The sequence below is a fragment of the Batrachochytrium dendrobatidis genome, assembly GCF_000203795.2.
Source record: "Batrachochytrium dendrobatidis JAM81 unplaced genomic scaffold BATDEscaffold_2, whole genome shotgun sequence".
Lineage (NCBI taxonomy): Eukaryota > Fungi > Chytridiomycota > Chytridiomycetes > Rhizophydiales > Batrachochytrium > Batrachochytrium dendrobatidis.
The window spans coordinates 682,732-699,969 of record NW_006281100.1 but is presented as its reverse complement, the minus strand read 5'-3'; the positions used below and the strand labels follow the sequence as shown (position 1 = coordinate 699,969).

Below are 17,238 nucleotides of genomic sequence, written 5' to 3'. Positions count from 1 at the left end.
CAGATATCAAGCTCAAACCCGATAATGCGCACCCATCTTACTTAAAAGACGCTACACACCATAGTAGTCACAAGTCACTAGGTGCCGTCAAAAGTAATGATGACTTTCAACGTGATTACATGAAAACCAAAAAGGACAAACGACAAACTCCGCTAAACAAAGGTTTCACTTTTTCGGATGACATGTAATGGTGTCAATTTATTCCAACAATCTGCCATCGTGAATATGCTGCTTTGAGTAATTGAGCCCAGTTTTTGTATGAATATAATAATATTAAAGCTAGCAATGTGTTTTTTTGATTTGTTCAATGCTTTTATTTGGAAGACTATTCATAAAGTATGGTCAGTGCTTGAATCAACAGTATTTTCATTTAAAGTCGAGATTGGATCCAAGTGCTACTATGTTAATAAAGGCAAGTCAATATACAAACCTAATCTTTGGACAAAAACATCAAAACTAAAAAGTATTATGCAAAATCAGAAAAAACCACACTGATAGTTTTAATTTTGTATTGTTTTTTTAAGATCAACATTTTTGTTCATCCAGGCAAGACTAATGACTAGCTTTCCAGACGCGTCGTTCAGGCTGTAGTTGCTGTGTATGATTAAATCCGTTAGCACCTGCACCGTTGGTTTCAGAGGTGGTCAAATGAATGTGTCCAAGGGATTGAGAAAAGGAGTGACGAAGAGCCTTTCTTACGATGGTGACACCACTACCGCTGATCTTGCTACCTCCAAATGAAAGCAACACATTTTCATCACCAGCCATTATAAGAGAGGGTGTCGAAGGAGAGCGTGAGCGAGCACGAAGTTGAATGATCTCCTTTGCAAATGCAAACCGTTCCAATTCACTAGCCACCTCAAACGACTTAGACTCGACAGTACGCTTTAGCCATTCAAAGGGAAGTTCGGCAAACAGTTGTACAAGAGTTTTATATCCTTCACTGTCTTTTTTCTGCCAAATTAAACCGACCCTCTCAGAAATTTCACCAATCAAGCCTTTACAAAGAAAAGTAAAAATGCTCTCACGAAGTAGGGTTATGGCAGGACCATATCTTGCAGAGTTGGGCTGAGAAACAAACTGGCAGTATCCAAGTACAGAGCTGGAGGAGATATCATCTTTGATGTAGTCACTGGTCATTGCAATTAAATCTGAAAGGCCGAGGAGATATGCGCTAGCAAAAACTGCACGCAAAAGGATGGAGCGATCAGGGTCTGGCTTACTACCGTGTTTAGGAGATAAAAGTGCATGTCCATTAGAGGAATAAAGATGCCCAAAAGCAATTCCAACACCTTGTGGAGTAATGCATGGATCTTCTGTATTAAGTATAACCGAAGCCATGGGCTGATATCTAATATTTTAATTGTAGTGATATTGGAGGCCAAGGGCAGGTAAGTAAAATAGTCAATATTAAAGTTTGCAAAATTGCCGAGCGACATTGAATTTATAAGGTGTTGTGTAATAAGCGACACATATACAATACATCAATAGCATTTAATAATGACAATGATCTCCATCACCGCAAAATATGATTGGTGTAAAAATAGCAAACGCGACCAAAACTTACTCGCCAGACATCTCTTGCTCGTGCAGAAGTGTTGCCAAAACAGGGCTGCGAATGGCAATTATTCTGTGCAAGTTGAATATTAGTCCATCAACCAATAGTTTGAATCCGGGAGGACCTTGCTGTTGAATCCTGACAACCAAATCGGCATAGAGTCCTTGCAGATAGCCATTGTGGTACAAATGCGAGCAGATGTGATCGTGGCTGGAGGTTGGAACTTGAGAAATTACATCAGCCCTGGGCTGCGGATAATGTAGCGGTTGCTGGTGGTGCTTTCGAAAAGACTCGAGCTCTTGAATCTGTTGTTGAACATAATGCTGGTGTTTAGTCTGAGAAGTCAAGTTGTCAGATTACACTTGGCAAAAAATTTGGAATAAAATTTGCAGAATATTCAATTGATCAAATCCATAAGTTGGGGAAATAGTTGAGTATAAACAAGGTAGTAGCTTGGCCAAGCGTTATAAAATGATTGGTGTCAATTTACTGGACAAGATGGTGTTCTTTAACTCTTTCATTGACTGAACTCTCTCTTGATGATTGACATGAAAACAACAGCTGCATTCTTGCGATTGTTCTCTTGAACTAGATCGCGAATATATGAGATTAAGATACAACAAAGATGGGTTTGATTGACAGCACCCAGACCCAATATCTGGGTTGAAATGAATATGAGTTCAAACTTGTTGATCTTGCAATGTATGGGTATGCCAAATATGGAGAAAGAGATTCAAGACTATGGTTTGATTGTATTATATGATGGGCAGTGTTTGAAACAAGGATTGAGAATGTCTACTAGAGTCAATTTGTAGTAGGAAAGCGCAACGAATACTGTATATTCTAAAGCAAAACAGAGACTGCAAGATAATACCACATTTTACATGAATACGGCTGCAAATTAATTGAGCGCAAAGCTCAGTTCAACTCATAACCAAGTATACCCATCATCATCACTACCAATTGAACAGCCATCATTAGATCGGCAAATATAATTAGTATTCAAGAATAAGTTAAACCATATAGCAAGTATGGGCTGCCAGTCCAGTTGTGTATAACAAAAAGGCTAGAGAGAATCAAAAGTGTTTAATGGCAATAGAAAGGGCAGTCAAGACAATACTTGGCAAAATGCAGTGATGAATCTTGCTTACAACAGCATAGTAAGATGGGATAAAAGATGGCAGTATTTAAGCAGCCACAACAATGTATGGAGTCGAGCCTAAACACATCGAATCTGGCTTTATCCCATTGTATAAAGAAACCCCGCCATTATTAACTGACCTGCTGCATGGCAGTGTGATCTCCGTTCCGAGCCATACACCCAAACATAGGCTGTTGCTGGTCGGTTCCAGAAGATGGCCACGAGATTTCATTATGACTGTCTTTTTCTTCCTGCAGTTGTTCTTGTTGATGCATTGGTAAAATAGTAATAAATGGATAACTGGATGGTAACGAGTAACTTGCAAATAAATTCATCGCAAGGAGTGACAATGAGAATGAGAACAGGAAAAAATATTTTTTTGGTTCTATTGCAACAGCCCAATCTGATGATGTTTTGAAACCATTCTGATAATATCAAACAAGCTACTGTTTCAGCCTTTTGGAAACATGGACTCTATAACAGTGCACAGCTGGTCTAGGTTAATGTAAAGGATAAAGGTGGAACGCTGAAGCTCTCGCGTCAAAACAAGATCAACACCAAGATCAGCAGGCAGTAGCTGCTAGATCGAATGAGGGACATACTATGTTGAATTGTCAAAAGCAGCAGGTTGTTTAACAAGTCAGGCTATTGCCGTGGTACAGGAAACACGATTGATAGATGATCCTGCCATTCAAACCAATAATCTACCGATATTTGCAAAAAAAACATATAGACAACGTCTGACTACACATAAAAGTGGTTCAATCAAGTTTATGTATTTTAAACACATGATACATACTAATGATTACTGGCAATTTCTCATTTCTGACTTTCTCTGCGTTATCATACCTTTTGTCGCTAGCTGCAATGAAAAAAATGTCAACAACTATACGCGTGCCCTCAGGAGTACAACACGGATATTACGGCTTCGATAATTAACCCACAAATAGTCGAGTTTGTGTAAAATGAAACATTAGAGTGCCAAAATACATAGCAATCAGTCAGTTTTGACATGATAATTCATATCAAATTTATTAAACAATATTGTGTCTTGAACTCCTTGACAAAGTTTGCTAGTCTTTTTCTTGGCTAGATCGCGAAAACATGAGATTAGGATATAACAAGAATGAGTTGGATTGGTAACACCCGATATCTGGATTGCAATGGATGAGCCTGGAAGTCAACAATGTATGCCAAAAGTGGAAATGTTCAACATCAATTTCTAATAAAAAAGTACAGACTTGGCCATTCCAAAGAGACAAATACTGCAAGATAAAAGATTCTGTTATAACAGAATACTAAAAGTGAGCGGGGTGGGGTTCGAACCCACGCCTCCGGAGAGAACAGGGCCTAAACCTGCCGCCTTAGACCACTCGGCCACCCGCCCACATCATTCTGCTAAAATTTATACATCAACATTCATACCTATTAATATTTACAATTGACATTAGTGTTGATCTTGAAAACTAATCCAAATCGGCATAAAAGTCTACTTTGAATTTATCGACTTTCAATTTGTCTATAAACCGTTTCATTAGTCTGGTTACTCATGAAGCCTTTTTTCATTTTTCGACCCCTCCAAAAGAACATTTTTCTAATCTACGTATATACTTTCAATATTATATCTATATCAACAGCTGCGATACGCTTCTATTTGTTTTTTATAGCACCTCTTAATCCTATTCACTATAAAAATTACAAAAATTACATATATTCTTCTCAAATATGCTCAAGTCACCTATGCTTCATCCATATTATTGGATGAAACAAGCAGCGACAAAGGATATAGTGTTGATAGACAATTCCATTGGCGATCCACCATTAGTACTAGAAATGCAAGAGCCATATAGAGACAAGCCTGAAGCGCAAAGTGATAGGATGCAGTCCATATCATAGGAAGAAAATCGTCATCATTCATGTCCATCAAAAAAAGTGCTGCAGAAACAACAGTAGCACCCATCACCGCTAATGGCATCAAAATGTGCAATACCACATCGGCAAATACGTAAACAGCACGCCATAGAATAAGGCAGACCTGAATATAAATTATCCAAAGTAGGGTAATACGTATCATAGGAAAGCCATCAAAGGCGACAGTGCCTCCAGTTAACCATTCTGCTATAGTAGACCATTCCAAAAAAAAGGTTTGAGAAAAAGAACCATCTAAATCAGCCTCTATTGATCCAGTCTGATCATGCGATGCATGCAAGTCACGCCTTTCCTCGCCATTTACGCTCGAACCATTCGCAGAGTAGTAGACCGAAAGCGTGTCATCCAATATATCACTCTGACCTGCAGATTGCTTATTTTCTAACAACGCGGAAATGAATTCGGCATGATCCCACACATCTTGAACAAATTTCCGAGATGCAACTGGATCCAGCTCTAAAAGAGAAAATTCTCTTAGCTGCTTAAGTGATATTGGGGAAAGAGAGCTAGCAGTGTCGCGGCGGTGATTGTTGATAAACACTGCCGAATCTGTCTTACTATCTAGCATAGAAACCTGTGACACGACAGAACGAGGATGTGAGATTAGATGGACAGTGGATATGTCAGTAACTTGAAAAGGTAGGAATTTGTCCGTCTCATTTTGATAGCTAGTCAATACCTTGTGATTACCAAGTCCATTGGTGTCAAACCCTTTCAAATTTGTTAGAGAATCATCAAAAGTGGTCGAAAACAGTGCAGGGGTGTGATGCGGAACGGCTGTTTTGTGGTAGGTAGTTGAGACTGTTTCTAAAAGCACTGAGGATGCAATGATTTCTTTTATCGGCACTGATGCATCGACCAATCCATTTACATAATCATGTGATGTATCATCCAAATCCATGCAACGTAACTTGGAAGTGGTAGGCACATCATATCCAAGTGGGGTTGTTACTGGATCAACATGGACTGTCTGAAGTTCCTTGACAGATTGAACAAATTGAGTGGTGACTGCAAGTATGCTGTCGGTATTTATGCTAAAGTACAAAGGCTCTTGCCAAGATTCGGTTTTTTCCAAAGTATGAAAGTAAATAGATTGTTGCTCAACGTATTGGATACAAGGAACATCAATGATAATCTCTTTCCCGTACGCAAACTGAGTACAGACTACCAAAAAGTTGTTCTGTAAACCAGTATCGTCAACAACAATAGGTAGATCATCATCGCACGTCCATTTCTCGTCAACAAAATATTTATACTCGCAAATATCGCCGTGCGATAGATGATCACCTTCTACAAACGCAGTATACATTTTGCTGCCATGGTCGTAAAACATTGGAATCTGTCGTTTCCAATTATTGAAAGTGCCAGAAATACCAACCTTTTCAGCAGGAAATCTCCACACGAAAAACAACGTTGTTGCCTTGCTGGAGTTAGACTTTGGGAATTCCCATCCGCGAGACTCGAGTGAATGAGGAATATACTGAATAGATACACGCCTGAGATCCCCCATTGTTACAACATATGTTGAAATGTCGGAATGATCCAGATCCAAAATATGATTAGGCGAAGATAACTCGGTCAAAGTATCTTCGACGCTGCCTCTTGAAACTTTGCTTACACATATAGGTTCCAAACACTCTTCAATTGTAGATTTTTCCGAGGTATCTGCAGCTTTAGTGACGGCTTGTGACTGAGCCAATTTTTCAAGAAGTTCACGCTCAAGTTCCGGCGCGAGTTTAACAAGTGAGTAAAGAGGTACCATGCCTGCTATGCCAGTTTGATGATTTTCACTAAATTCATGACAAAAACAAGAAAATTGGCATAATCCATACACAAATTTCAAATCAAATCAGTTGATGATTCTATAGACGGAGCCTAAAGAAATTTCAAATATATAGTAAGATTAAAAATAGAACAGGCATACCCTAGACACCAGCCATCGTGAAACGTAAGGTGGACGTTGATGATGTCGCCCAACTTTACTGCCAGTTCATTAGGTTTTGCAGGCATATAGTCAAACACAGTTACATATGTTCCAGGCTCCGGCATTCCGGCGGAAGGAACAATCATAGAAGATCTCAATTCTCCATCTTCCATAGAGTCATTACTTTCATTATCCAGGCTGGAATCTATGAGTTAAAATGGTGAAATGACAATAAAGTATGAGCTGGTGAACAAATATTAAAGTAATGACCAAGTGTATGCCATTCATAAGATTGATTCATAGCAAGTCCAGTTAAATAATGGAGGTGAATGTATAACGACTAGCCGATTTTGAAAACAGATTCGTACCATTGCTTGACAAGTGACCAGTCGACGAATCATTGTCAGAATCACTACCCAAAGGCGTATTGATGGCGACATCTAGTAAAGAATCCAAATACAAGCCGTTGTTTAATGGTTGAATCTTTGCAGTAGGATGGTTTGTCGGGACAGCAGAATATGTGTCTGCATGCGCAAAAAAAGGGCCAACATCCGAGACTGAGTTATGAAACACATCCATATGGGCAAGGTTAGAGTTCAATGGCCAGTCATCGCCCACCAGTCCTCCTGAGGTTGGCAATGGATGATCATCGCCAATGGTAGACAAAGAGGACTCGCTGGATGATAGGAAGGATGCTAGTGGAACAGGGCTACTTGAAACAGAAGAAGTTGGGTTGGTAGTCTGCACAACAGGATTGCTGATGGATGAAGTGACTACTGGCTCTAGACAATCACCAGCGCCATTCAAGATAGACTGTAGTTGTGGTGGAGCACTGCAGTGTAAAAAAGTGCCATTTGATTCATGAGATGGAGTCGGACTGTTGCTTCCAGTAGTTTTTGTAGCGATCGTAGGTGCATGAGAATGCTGATGAGATGGTAAGTCTGTCTGTGACGGTATGGAAGGTTGTTCAACCGAGTCATCAACAGCAGTACTGATAGACGATGGCATTGTTATACCTGCTTTAAACAAGAAAGCAATGTCAAATCTTGACGGAAATTCACCAAATAGCCGAGTGCTGGTGGATAACTGGTTGAGCCCACGTGGCGGTCAGCCACCATTGCAACTCAAGGATTGGTTTGCTGCCGTATTCACGTAAATGAAACGCTAAACTAAAATGCATGGCAAACAGTCTCATTTGACTGCTGCCAATCTTACTGAGTACGATTGTCTTTTAAACTCATTAATTCGCTGGTCTTGATGCTCACTCTTGTACAAAAATACTGAATGTTGACATCCAATCTCCAATTTTCTTTTTCCAAAACATTACAGTTGGGAATGCAACTGTTTTTCCATACTCATCCAATGTTTACCTTTTTCTTGAACTAGAGCGCGACCGTATCTGATGTTAGGACACAGCAGAGCCTCTATAAAGAAACAATCAATTTCTAGCTGGAAATAATGAATATTTAACCATGGATTATTCAACGACAATCACTGCAAGATAAATGCAAAAGAATGTTTCATTTTACGTGAATACGCCTGTAAAATAAAATGCCAAATATGTAGACAAAATTTATTCACAGCTAGTGTATAAAGTAAAGTAGCTGGTTGCTTCAATCCAGGAATTCTTGAAAAGGCAATCAGCTATTCATCTGATGGTGCTTCCAGGCCCAGCATTTTTGTAAACATGGTAATGTTTTGCTTTCCAGTATCATTAACCATGGATCGGAATTTGCCAGTCTCTATTCCCATGAGTTTCTTGGGTGTATCAAACTCGGCAATTTGTCCAGCTTCCATTACAAGGACACGATCATAGTCGACAATCGTGTTCTAGTGGTTATCCAGTACATCCAGATATTGGCCAATACGTTTAAATCAAAAAAGGTAAAGCATTAGTCATGAATACTATCAACACTAATGGTCATCCTGTCAGGTCAAATAGACAAGACTTACTAGTCGATGGGCAATAGTAATAATGGTAGAATCAAAGAAATATTCTCGCAGACATTTTTGAATAATTGCATCCGTCTCATAGTCTACATTGGCAGTAGCTTCATCCATTACAAGAATACGTGGCTTCTTGAGCATTGCACGCGCCAGACAAATCAGTTGACGCTGCCCAACAGACAGGTTTTCACCATTCTCTTGTACTTCGCCATCAAGACCACCAGGAGCCTCTGTAACCCTGGATTTAATATTGGCTTGTTCAAGTGCTCCCCAAAGTTCTGAATCCGTATAGCTTCCAAGTGGATCCAGATTCTGGCGGAATGTACCAGAAAAAAGAATAGGATCTTGTGGAATGATGCCAAGACCAGACCTTAGGTCCGCAAGACCAAGTTTACCAGTAGTCATGCCATCTACTACAATAGATCCGCTTTCAACTTCAACCATGCGGAAAAGCGCTTGGATAAGCGATGACTTTCCAGATCCAGTCCGTCCAACCTAAACATGCATGTTTTAATCGGTTCAAATCAGGCAGAATAATATTAATACAATTTGAATACTCTAAATTGGAATTGTCCAATTTAATGTTTTACAAAGTTTTGCATTCAAAACACCAACAATATAATATCAAGGCAATTCAACTACGCCATTACAAAACAATACTTACAACGCCAATCTTCTCGTTGTTAGAAATACTAAACGATACGTTTTGAAGCACAAGTGGAAGGTCTGGTGCATACTTCATGGAAATATCCTTAAATTCAATGTTACCTGTATTCGGCCATCCAGAAGGAGGTCGAACATCGGTAATTTCTGGAGGTTCAATGGCAACACTGTTGGCATAGTATTCAACACGCTCAACAGCATTCATGGCAATTTCAGTTTCAGTAAATTGTCGAATACACCAATTAAGTGTCGAGGTCACTTGCAATGCATATGAAAGAGATAGACCAAAAAGAGCAGCAGTGAAGCTGGGATTGTTTCTGGCCAACACACCAAAAGTGGCTGCAAAAAACACTAGGACTCCTCCAAGTATTTCAAATCGAAGGGAAATCCAACGCTGGGCAGCCAGGAGCAAAAAGTATGGGGCGTTGTTGGTATCCACCATCTTATTGTTGTTGACAATAAATCGATCTTGCTCACGATAGGCTCGGATAGTAGGTAAGCCAGAAAGAGTTTCGCCAATATGAGCATACAAAGGAGACCGCATAAGCGAATCAAGTCGCTTCAGCTCGCGTGAAGTAGCGCGATAGTAAAGCTGCAAAACGTAATAGGCTGCAAGCACTGGAACAAGTGCAACAGTAAAAAGTGGTGTGGCATAAATGATCAAAATGAATACAGAAATCGTAGATGAAAGTGTTTGGATAAACATACGAAATGAGTTCATGAGGGCATTATCAATGCCATCCTGATCTTTGGAAAACCGATTAATGATGCGGCCCAAAGGTGTGGTATCGAAGAAAAACACAGGTGCCTTGATGACTCGTGTAATTGCACCTTCATGAAGGACTCGAGCAGCTCGAGTGCCTTGATAGGCAAAGAATACACCAAAGAGGTAAGTTGCAATCGCTTGAAAGATTCCCCATGCCCAATAAACACCAACATACTGACTATTGGACACAAATGCAGGAACGGATTTGTTGGTCCAAATGACCAACCAAAAATCATTGCCAACACGAGAGCCTTGTACTAGAACAAGCATAATAACCAATCCAAAAAGAAACATCCATCCGCCTGCAGAGTAAAAGTAGGACATCCAGACATTCCCTTTTACAGTGCCAGTCGCGCGATCCTCGGTTTGCATAAGCTCTCGAGCGTCCTTTTTTGCTGCAAGCGCGAGCGAATCACCGATTCGCTTAGAGTTAACGGCGTCTTCGTTCCGTTTTTTACCATCAATATCGATTTGATCGACTTCTGATACCATCAAATCAGCATCGTTTGCATCTTCATCAACACCACCATAGTTGCCCATAAGGGATGAAAATTCTCCATTAGATGCCATCAAATCAGAATAGCTGCCATGTTCGGATATTTCACCATTTGACATGACAATAATATAATCAACACGAGGCAAAAAATGCAACTGATGTGTAACAAGAATACGAGTTTTTCCTGCCAGTGCACCACAAATACAGTTTTCAAAAAGACTCCGTCCAACATGAGCTAATCGATTTTTCAAAGGTGATAACAGTTAGCAAGAACAATCAAAAATAAAGCAGTATACACTTTTAAAATCTTAATTTTTACCATCAACAGCAGATAGCGGATCGTCAAGAAGAACAATGTCGTTATTATAGTATACCATGCGTGCCAAATTGATACGTTGTTTTTGGCCGCCAGAGAGATTGATACCACGCTCTCCAATTTGAGTGCGATCACCATCCTGCATAATGGCCAAGTCGCGCTCCAGTGAACAGTCACGAATGGCAGCAAGATATCGACTTTCCTCATATGGTAAACCAAACAAAATATTGTTTTTGATGGTGGTGTTTTGGATCCAAGCTTGTTGTGGAGCATATCCAAGTGACGAAGAAAAAGTCACCTTACCACTGACCTGTTTCATTTCCCCAACCAGAGCATTCAATAAACTGGATTTTCCAGATCCAACAGACCCGACAATAGCAACAAGTTTTCCTCGTGGAATGGCAATGTTGAGTTTACGAAGGGTCGATATTTCAGGAACCTTTTTGGTATTTTCGGTAGTAATGGTACTCTCGGAAGTATTTGTTGGAGTGCCTGAATTAGAAGTGTTTTTAAAACTATAACCCCGCTGTTTTGAAGCGGGTTTTGAAGTGACTGGTGGTGCAGTAGGTGGAAGTGAATCCCATGTGAATTCTCCATTAACAATCTCAACGGCATGAATAGCATTTGGACTGATTTCTGCTTGATCTACTAGCTCTGGAGCGAGAAAAAGCGCTTGAATACGCTGTAAAGCCACCTTTAAATCGGCATAACCAACAATGATTTGAGGCAAAAACATGAGTGGAAATCGCAGTTGATTAAACCAAGTCAGCGAAGAAAAAATACGGCCTGGTTCCAAGTCATGGTTGATGCCATAGATTACAAAGGTAAGAGATGCACAAAACACTGGAACAGCAAATGTCAAAGTCATAACAAATGCAGTGATTACGCTGAATAAATTAAATCATACAATATAAAGCATTAGCATATTTCTAAATTATCCATTGATAAAAACCCCAACCAAACAACACATTTAGGATTTTTATAAACCACAATGAAATCTCACTTTTGCCTCAAAATAAGAGCAATCTCTTTTTTTCGAATTTCTTGGATCTGTTTTAAAAAAGGCTTTTCCCAATTAAAGAATTTGATGACACGAATTCCCTGAAAAACCTCTTGGGTTGTTTTGACACGCTTGTCTGCAAGTGGGGCAACTTCACGGCGAATATTATTGAGAATGCGATATATCTTTCCTTGCATTGGACCAAGAACAACCAGTATTGCAACACCGACAAGGGCAGCATATCTATGAGTCAGCAGATTGCCAAAAATATTAGCATGTTCAACTCGCGAATCAAAATGCATAAATAGCAAATGGTTTTACTCACCCAAGTTGGGAAATCAAAAATATGGTAATAACTATAATTTGAACTGGAGCAGTCCACATGGAATGCATCATTCCAAGAAAAGTTTCAATACGTGCAACATCAGTGGAGACGATGTTGGTGACTTTTCCTGAATTAAAATCTTGACGAGCAGCCGATGTCAAACGCATTGATTTCCTATAAATCATGCCCACAAACGCTGCACGAAGAGCCATTCCGGAGGAAAGCGACAGATAGAAAAAAAAGTTTTGTAGCAGAGTACTTACGATTTGCAAAGCAAACATAGCAACAGCAAGTCCCATTCTATCCAAATTCAAAGTGTTAGAAAGCAAGCACAAAAGATTAGATATGGCCATGACACATGTTCAAATCTGGTGCACGACTCTATTGTCAAGCATCGCAACACACCCGTAAGCTAGTGGAGGCGCATCCTTGCCACTAATAATCGCAATTCTTGAATCAACCACAAATGTCACCACATATTTGATTAAATAAGGAGCAAAGACTCCAGCCATATCAGAAACAAGTCGTAACAGACCATATGGGGCAAGCTCCCAAAATAGTAGGTCCCATAGTGCGGTGATCAAGGAAGGTGCAGTGCGACCCTTGCGAGGGGGATTATCGGCTACATCGGAACGTGTAGGGGTACCATTTTCGGCTCTATCGGAACTTGTAAAAGGCTTGGTAGTAGTAATACTGCCCGTTTTTTCAAAATCTGCCGTAAATGCCGTGTTTTCAGAAACTAATGGAGCTGAATCGGGCTTATTTGCAGTGGACGTAGCCGGATACTGAGGTGAGGAAGGAAATTTTGCAACTTCTGCAGCCCAGGCATTTTCAAGTCGTTCTGTTAAAGGCTGAACACGCCATTTAGGCCCAAGTTGCCAAATATCAGTCAATTCAAGTGGCCTTTTGAATCCAGCAAGGAAAACGGCATTCATCCAAGAATAAGTCAGTTTGGAAAAAAGTGAAGCGGTGGCTTCTGGGGAGACAAAGTCTGACGAAATGTGATTCTTGTTCTTTATGAAAGGTTTTTCATTGGCAGCCGGAGTACCAGTAGATTGGGGTGCATTTGTAGACTTTGTTGGCGCTTCAGGTTGTTGCAAAGCGACTACAGTATCGGTGGTTGGTAGAGCTGCCATAGCCAGCAGAAATTTAAGCTCTAAGAATGTAGATCCAGCCCTTATATGCTGAACAGGTGTTTGGATTCAATATATATTCAAAGCCTGTTAATTAAATTAGGAAAGATTCAAAAACTAGAATTGCATTTACATAAAATCAAACATTAAATAAGGGAGCCAAAGTGCATAATAAATAGCCAATTCACATCGAATTTACTGGTCAGTATTATTTCTGAACTCTAGTTTGGTGACATTTGTGCTCATTTTGTATAAAACTAAACGAATGTTCATGTCAGTTTCAGTCAATCTGCAACTCCTACAAACCAAACATTGTATGATTGGCATGTATAGCTGCATTCCCGAGTGCAGTCTTGTTCATTTGAATTAGTGCGTGAGCGTATCCGAGATTTCAAGATACAACAAATACGAATTCAATTGCTTTTGATCGACCCAATATGTGGATTGTAACGGATAAATCTAGTGATCGTACAATGTATGGCTATGTCAAATAAGAAGATATGTGTTTGAAACTATAGCCTAATTGTGTCATATGATGTGCATGATCTACTAAAGGATCGAGAATGTTTATCAAAGTCAATTTATAGTAGAAAGCAGTGAATGCTCAAGCATTGTTTATTCCAAAGCAATCACTGCAAGATAAATTCAAATTCCATTTTGCGTAAATACGGCTGTAGGCTATCAATAAACAAAAATCAATCCGTCTAGATTATTATAGCAAAACTAGATTGGTATCGTGTTAGTACGATACCAGTCTGGCTTCATTAAAGTATCAAATCTCGACAGGAACAATCTATTCGCCATCAGCCAAGAATCAAAGTAATTGTTTCAGTAAAGCAATGCCATTCTGATATATTCCAGTAAAATATAGCAACTAAGCAGTTGCTAACTGCCATCCATTCAATTAGGTTTTTATACACACGCCGATCTAGCTCGTCAAACCCCAACAATTTTTCAATCAAATAGCAACCACCCGGCCATTGGATACAACCCATTCTTACTTGCTCCCATACTATCCATTGCTCAAAGTGTATCTGCTGGCTAATAGGCTCTACTGGACTTGATGTCAACCACTCCTACGAACATCTATTCAAAGGCTTCGTATGTCGACCCCGACTTGATTGACGAACTTGGCGACGAAGTCACAACACCTGGAGGAACACAACCTGCTGATGACCAACAGAATGGTCAAGGCAGCACTGCAAACAAGTACAATGTCCTAGATTGCAAGTACAAGAGTAATCTGAGAACTAGACCTTACACTACTCATCACACATATCCGTTGAGTATATTAGCTTGCCTTTCGACCTGCTCTTGATTTTAATGGTTATAGCCTTTAATGTGGTTTCACGGAACTGGCTAGGTTGAATGGATTTGAAGATTATCGAGTTGAGTGGGGAAGAGCATATAGTTGATTATATACTCTTGCATGTTTTTGGATTCACTCCATCGTACACATGACAGCCGTACTTGCTCACTCTTTAAATCATGTCATTTGCTATCATGAATGATGCTACAGTAGCAATTATATCAATCCCATCACTAGTGGTTTAGAGATAAATCCAATGGCTTAGAATCCTCATACAACCAACTACTTGATTAACCTTGGTCTTTTTTAAACAACCTATTCTCAATTCTAAAATGCTGACATTGTCCAATATATATTTTTGGGCCTAACCCCATAACTAGACGCATTGACCAGCTTCGACAGCTAGCAAATCTCCCAGTAAAACTAATTCCAATTCGGCTAGATCTTGAGATAGAAGGTGTCAAGTTGCGAGATCAATTTACCTGGAATATGAATGGTATGCCTTTTCTTGATGCATTGCCAACACAATTGAGCGCCATCTGCGTGCCGTTTTACTATACATACCAATCGTCCGAGTTATTCCAAAGGAACTTGTATTTCTTTATGCACATGGCTGATGCTGAAATTTCTAATCTTAATTATGGAATTTCAACTGATTGTTTTGAATAGAAACGCTCATGACACCAGAGTATTTTGCGCAACTTTTGGCGGACGATCTAGAGTTTCCATATGCGTCATATTTTGTACCTCAGATAGCAGATGCCATTCGAAAACAAGTTTCAGAATACGCTGCCGCCGTAGAAGAGGATCTTATCCCTGTCGAAAAACTCAAAACCATACCCCAAAAAACTGTTGCTTTGGAGAGTTCTCCGCCGTCCAAGTCTTTAGTTGAAGATGCCTTGCAAACCAAACAAGAGTTGCACACTAATGGTGGTGATGGCCTTTTAAATAAAGAAAGTGAAGTAAGCACCACTAGCGCAGTTGACGAGACTGGAGACGCTCTAGATGATTTTTCAGCATACGGCGATTTACGAATAGTGATTACGGTAAACTATTTTTACTTTATATTGATTTCATGGTAGATCAGTGTCAGTTTATTCGTACATTTTTCTTACATTTTCACCATCTGGATCGGCCATGTTTTACCAAACATAAATGGACAACTCACATGATACTATAGTTGGATCTTCATGTCGGAGTTGTGTATCTCAGGGATCGATTCGAATGGCCTCTTTTTCCTACACATTCTATTACACCAGAGCATTTTGCTCGCCAACTTTCTGCGGATCTTGGAGTGGGTGGTGAATTTGTCCCCATGATTGCACATGCCATTCGCGAACAGGTTGTCAATGCGCGTTTGAATTACTCTCAGGCTACAGAAGCAGCATTTTGGAGATCACGGCCATTTAGAAGTGAAGATTTTGAGTTTGAATGGCAGCCCGATCTGCGAATTCTCTCGGATGAGGATATTGACCGGATTAACAAAGAGGAGGATCGTAACTCACGGTATGTTGCTCAGATTTAATAATGGAATGCTGTGGTTTTAAAATAAGAACCAGACGATTTTATTTTGGCATTTTTATTTGAGCCAAATTTGCAGAATACGTGATGCAGGGTTGCTTACCAATCATATCACTTGATGTTTTTAATAGACGATTGAGACGACAACGGCATCAGCTGGGCGGCCGATCTGCGCGTGGACGTGTGGCAGAATCGACGATACCTGGCACTCTTCAACCTAATCTTCCAGTGTTTACCCACTACCCGTTTCCACCTCCCACACTGTCCATTGGATACGTTGGTGGTTTGCTGAGTCAGCAACTACAGTACCAGCAACAACTGCAACTTCAAATTCAACAACTTCAGAAACAACAACTGCTTCGACAACAGCAGCAAGCAAATCTAGTGTTGGCGGGGTACGCGCCGGGATCTCGTGGTACTTCAGGTACTACACCCACTGCTCCACCTACTGGATATAAGCGAGGACCATACAAACGTCGTGAGCCAGCCTCGGATGACCGACGTAAGCAAGATTCTTACTCTCGAAGACAGTCGGGTGCCGCAGCAACTCCTTTGAATGGACGTGTAGAGCTGACACGTATCTCGGACTTGCAGGTGATTTTATGATTTATAAAGTTTGCTCTAGAAAATAACCAGCAATCTCGTTGACTTTTATCTAAACTTTCAAATATAGCGCAAGCGATTGCATTAATAGTTATAACTGTACCGAAATTCTACTCCATTTTCTAGCAATTGATGTGAATGCCAACGTACTATTTTGAATGTGTGTGGTGAAATAATGCTTATTGTTCGATTCAAATTTGAACCCTGGTTAATAGTATACGGGTAGCCAAATTACAGCCGTATTTACGCAAAATGGAACTTGAATTTATCTTGCAGTGATTGCTTTGGAATAGATGATTAAATGTTTGTTTCGTCTTTCTACTATAAATTGACTTTGATAAACATTCTCGATCTTTTAGTAGATCATGCACATCATATGACACAATTAGGCTATAGTTTTAAGCCCATATCTTATTTGACATAGCCATACATTGTACGATCACTAGATTTATCCGTTACAATCCACATATTGGGTCGATCAAAAGCAATTGAATTCGTATTTGTTGTATCTTGAAATCTCGGATACGCTCACGTACTAATTCAAGTGAACAAGACTGCACTCGGGAATGCAGCTATACATGCCAATCATACAATGTTTGGTTTGTAG

General features: G+C 39.9%; 4 protein-coding genes across 4 annotated transcripts; 1 reads left to right on the top strand and 3 right to left on the bottom strand.

Annotated features, from left to right (window-relative positions):
- Positions 1-477: 477 nt before the first annotated feature.
- Positions 478-2,976, bottom strand: BATDEDRAFT_36604 (uncharacterized protein; the record flags this gene model as incomplete). Its single annotated transcript, XM_006676780.1, has 3 exons — positions 478-1,351; positions 1,568-1,881; positions 2,840-2,976. 3 exons carry the CDS (start codon positions 2,972-2,974, stop codon positions 553-555), a joined length of 1,248 nt encoding a protein of 415 aa, XP_006676843.1. The 3' UTR covers positions 478-552.
- A 1,461-nt stretch (positions 2,977-4,437) lies between these two features.
- Positions 4,438-7,560, bottom strand: BATDEDRAFT_22846 (uncharacterized protein; the record flags this gene model as incomplete). The annotated part of the gene is made up of 3 exons (XM_006676584.1): positions 4,438-6,418; positions 6,553-6,757; positions 6,921-7,560. 3 exons carry the CDS (start codon positions 7,558-7,560, stop codon positions 4,438-4,440), a joined length of 2,826 nt encoding a protein of 941 aa, XP_006676647.1.
- A 636-nt stretch (positions 7,561-8,196) lies between these two features.
- On the bottom strand, positions 8,197-13,201 carry BATDEDRAFT_9753 (uncharacterized protein; the record flags this gene model as incomplete). Its single annotated transcript, XM_006676482.1, has 8 exons — positions 8,197-8,382; positions 8,506-8,994; positions 9,164-10,659; positions 10,744-11,627; positions 11,744-11,983; positions 12,066-12,365; positions 12,471-12,667; positions 12,878-13,201. 8 exons carry the CDS (start codon positions 13,199-13,201, stop codon positions 8,197-8,199), a joined length of 4,116 nt encoding a protein of 1,371 aa, XP_006676545.1.
- A 1,060-nt stretch (positions 13,202-14,261) lies between these two features.
- BATDEDRAFT_86468 (uncharacterized protein) lies at positions 14,262-16,634 on the top strand (the record flags this gene model as incomplete). Its single annotated transcript, XM_006676974.1, has 5 exons — positions 14,262-14,407; positions 14,888-15,003; positions 15,177-15,553; positions 15,688-16,013; positions 16,160-16,634. 5 exons carry the CDS (start codon positions 14,262-14,264, stop codon positions 16,632-16,634), a joined length of 1,440 nt encoding a protein of 479 aa, XP_006677037.1.
- Positions 16,635-17,238: the final 604 nt, after the last annotated feature.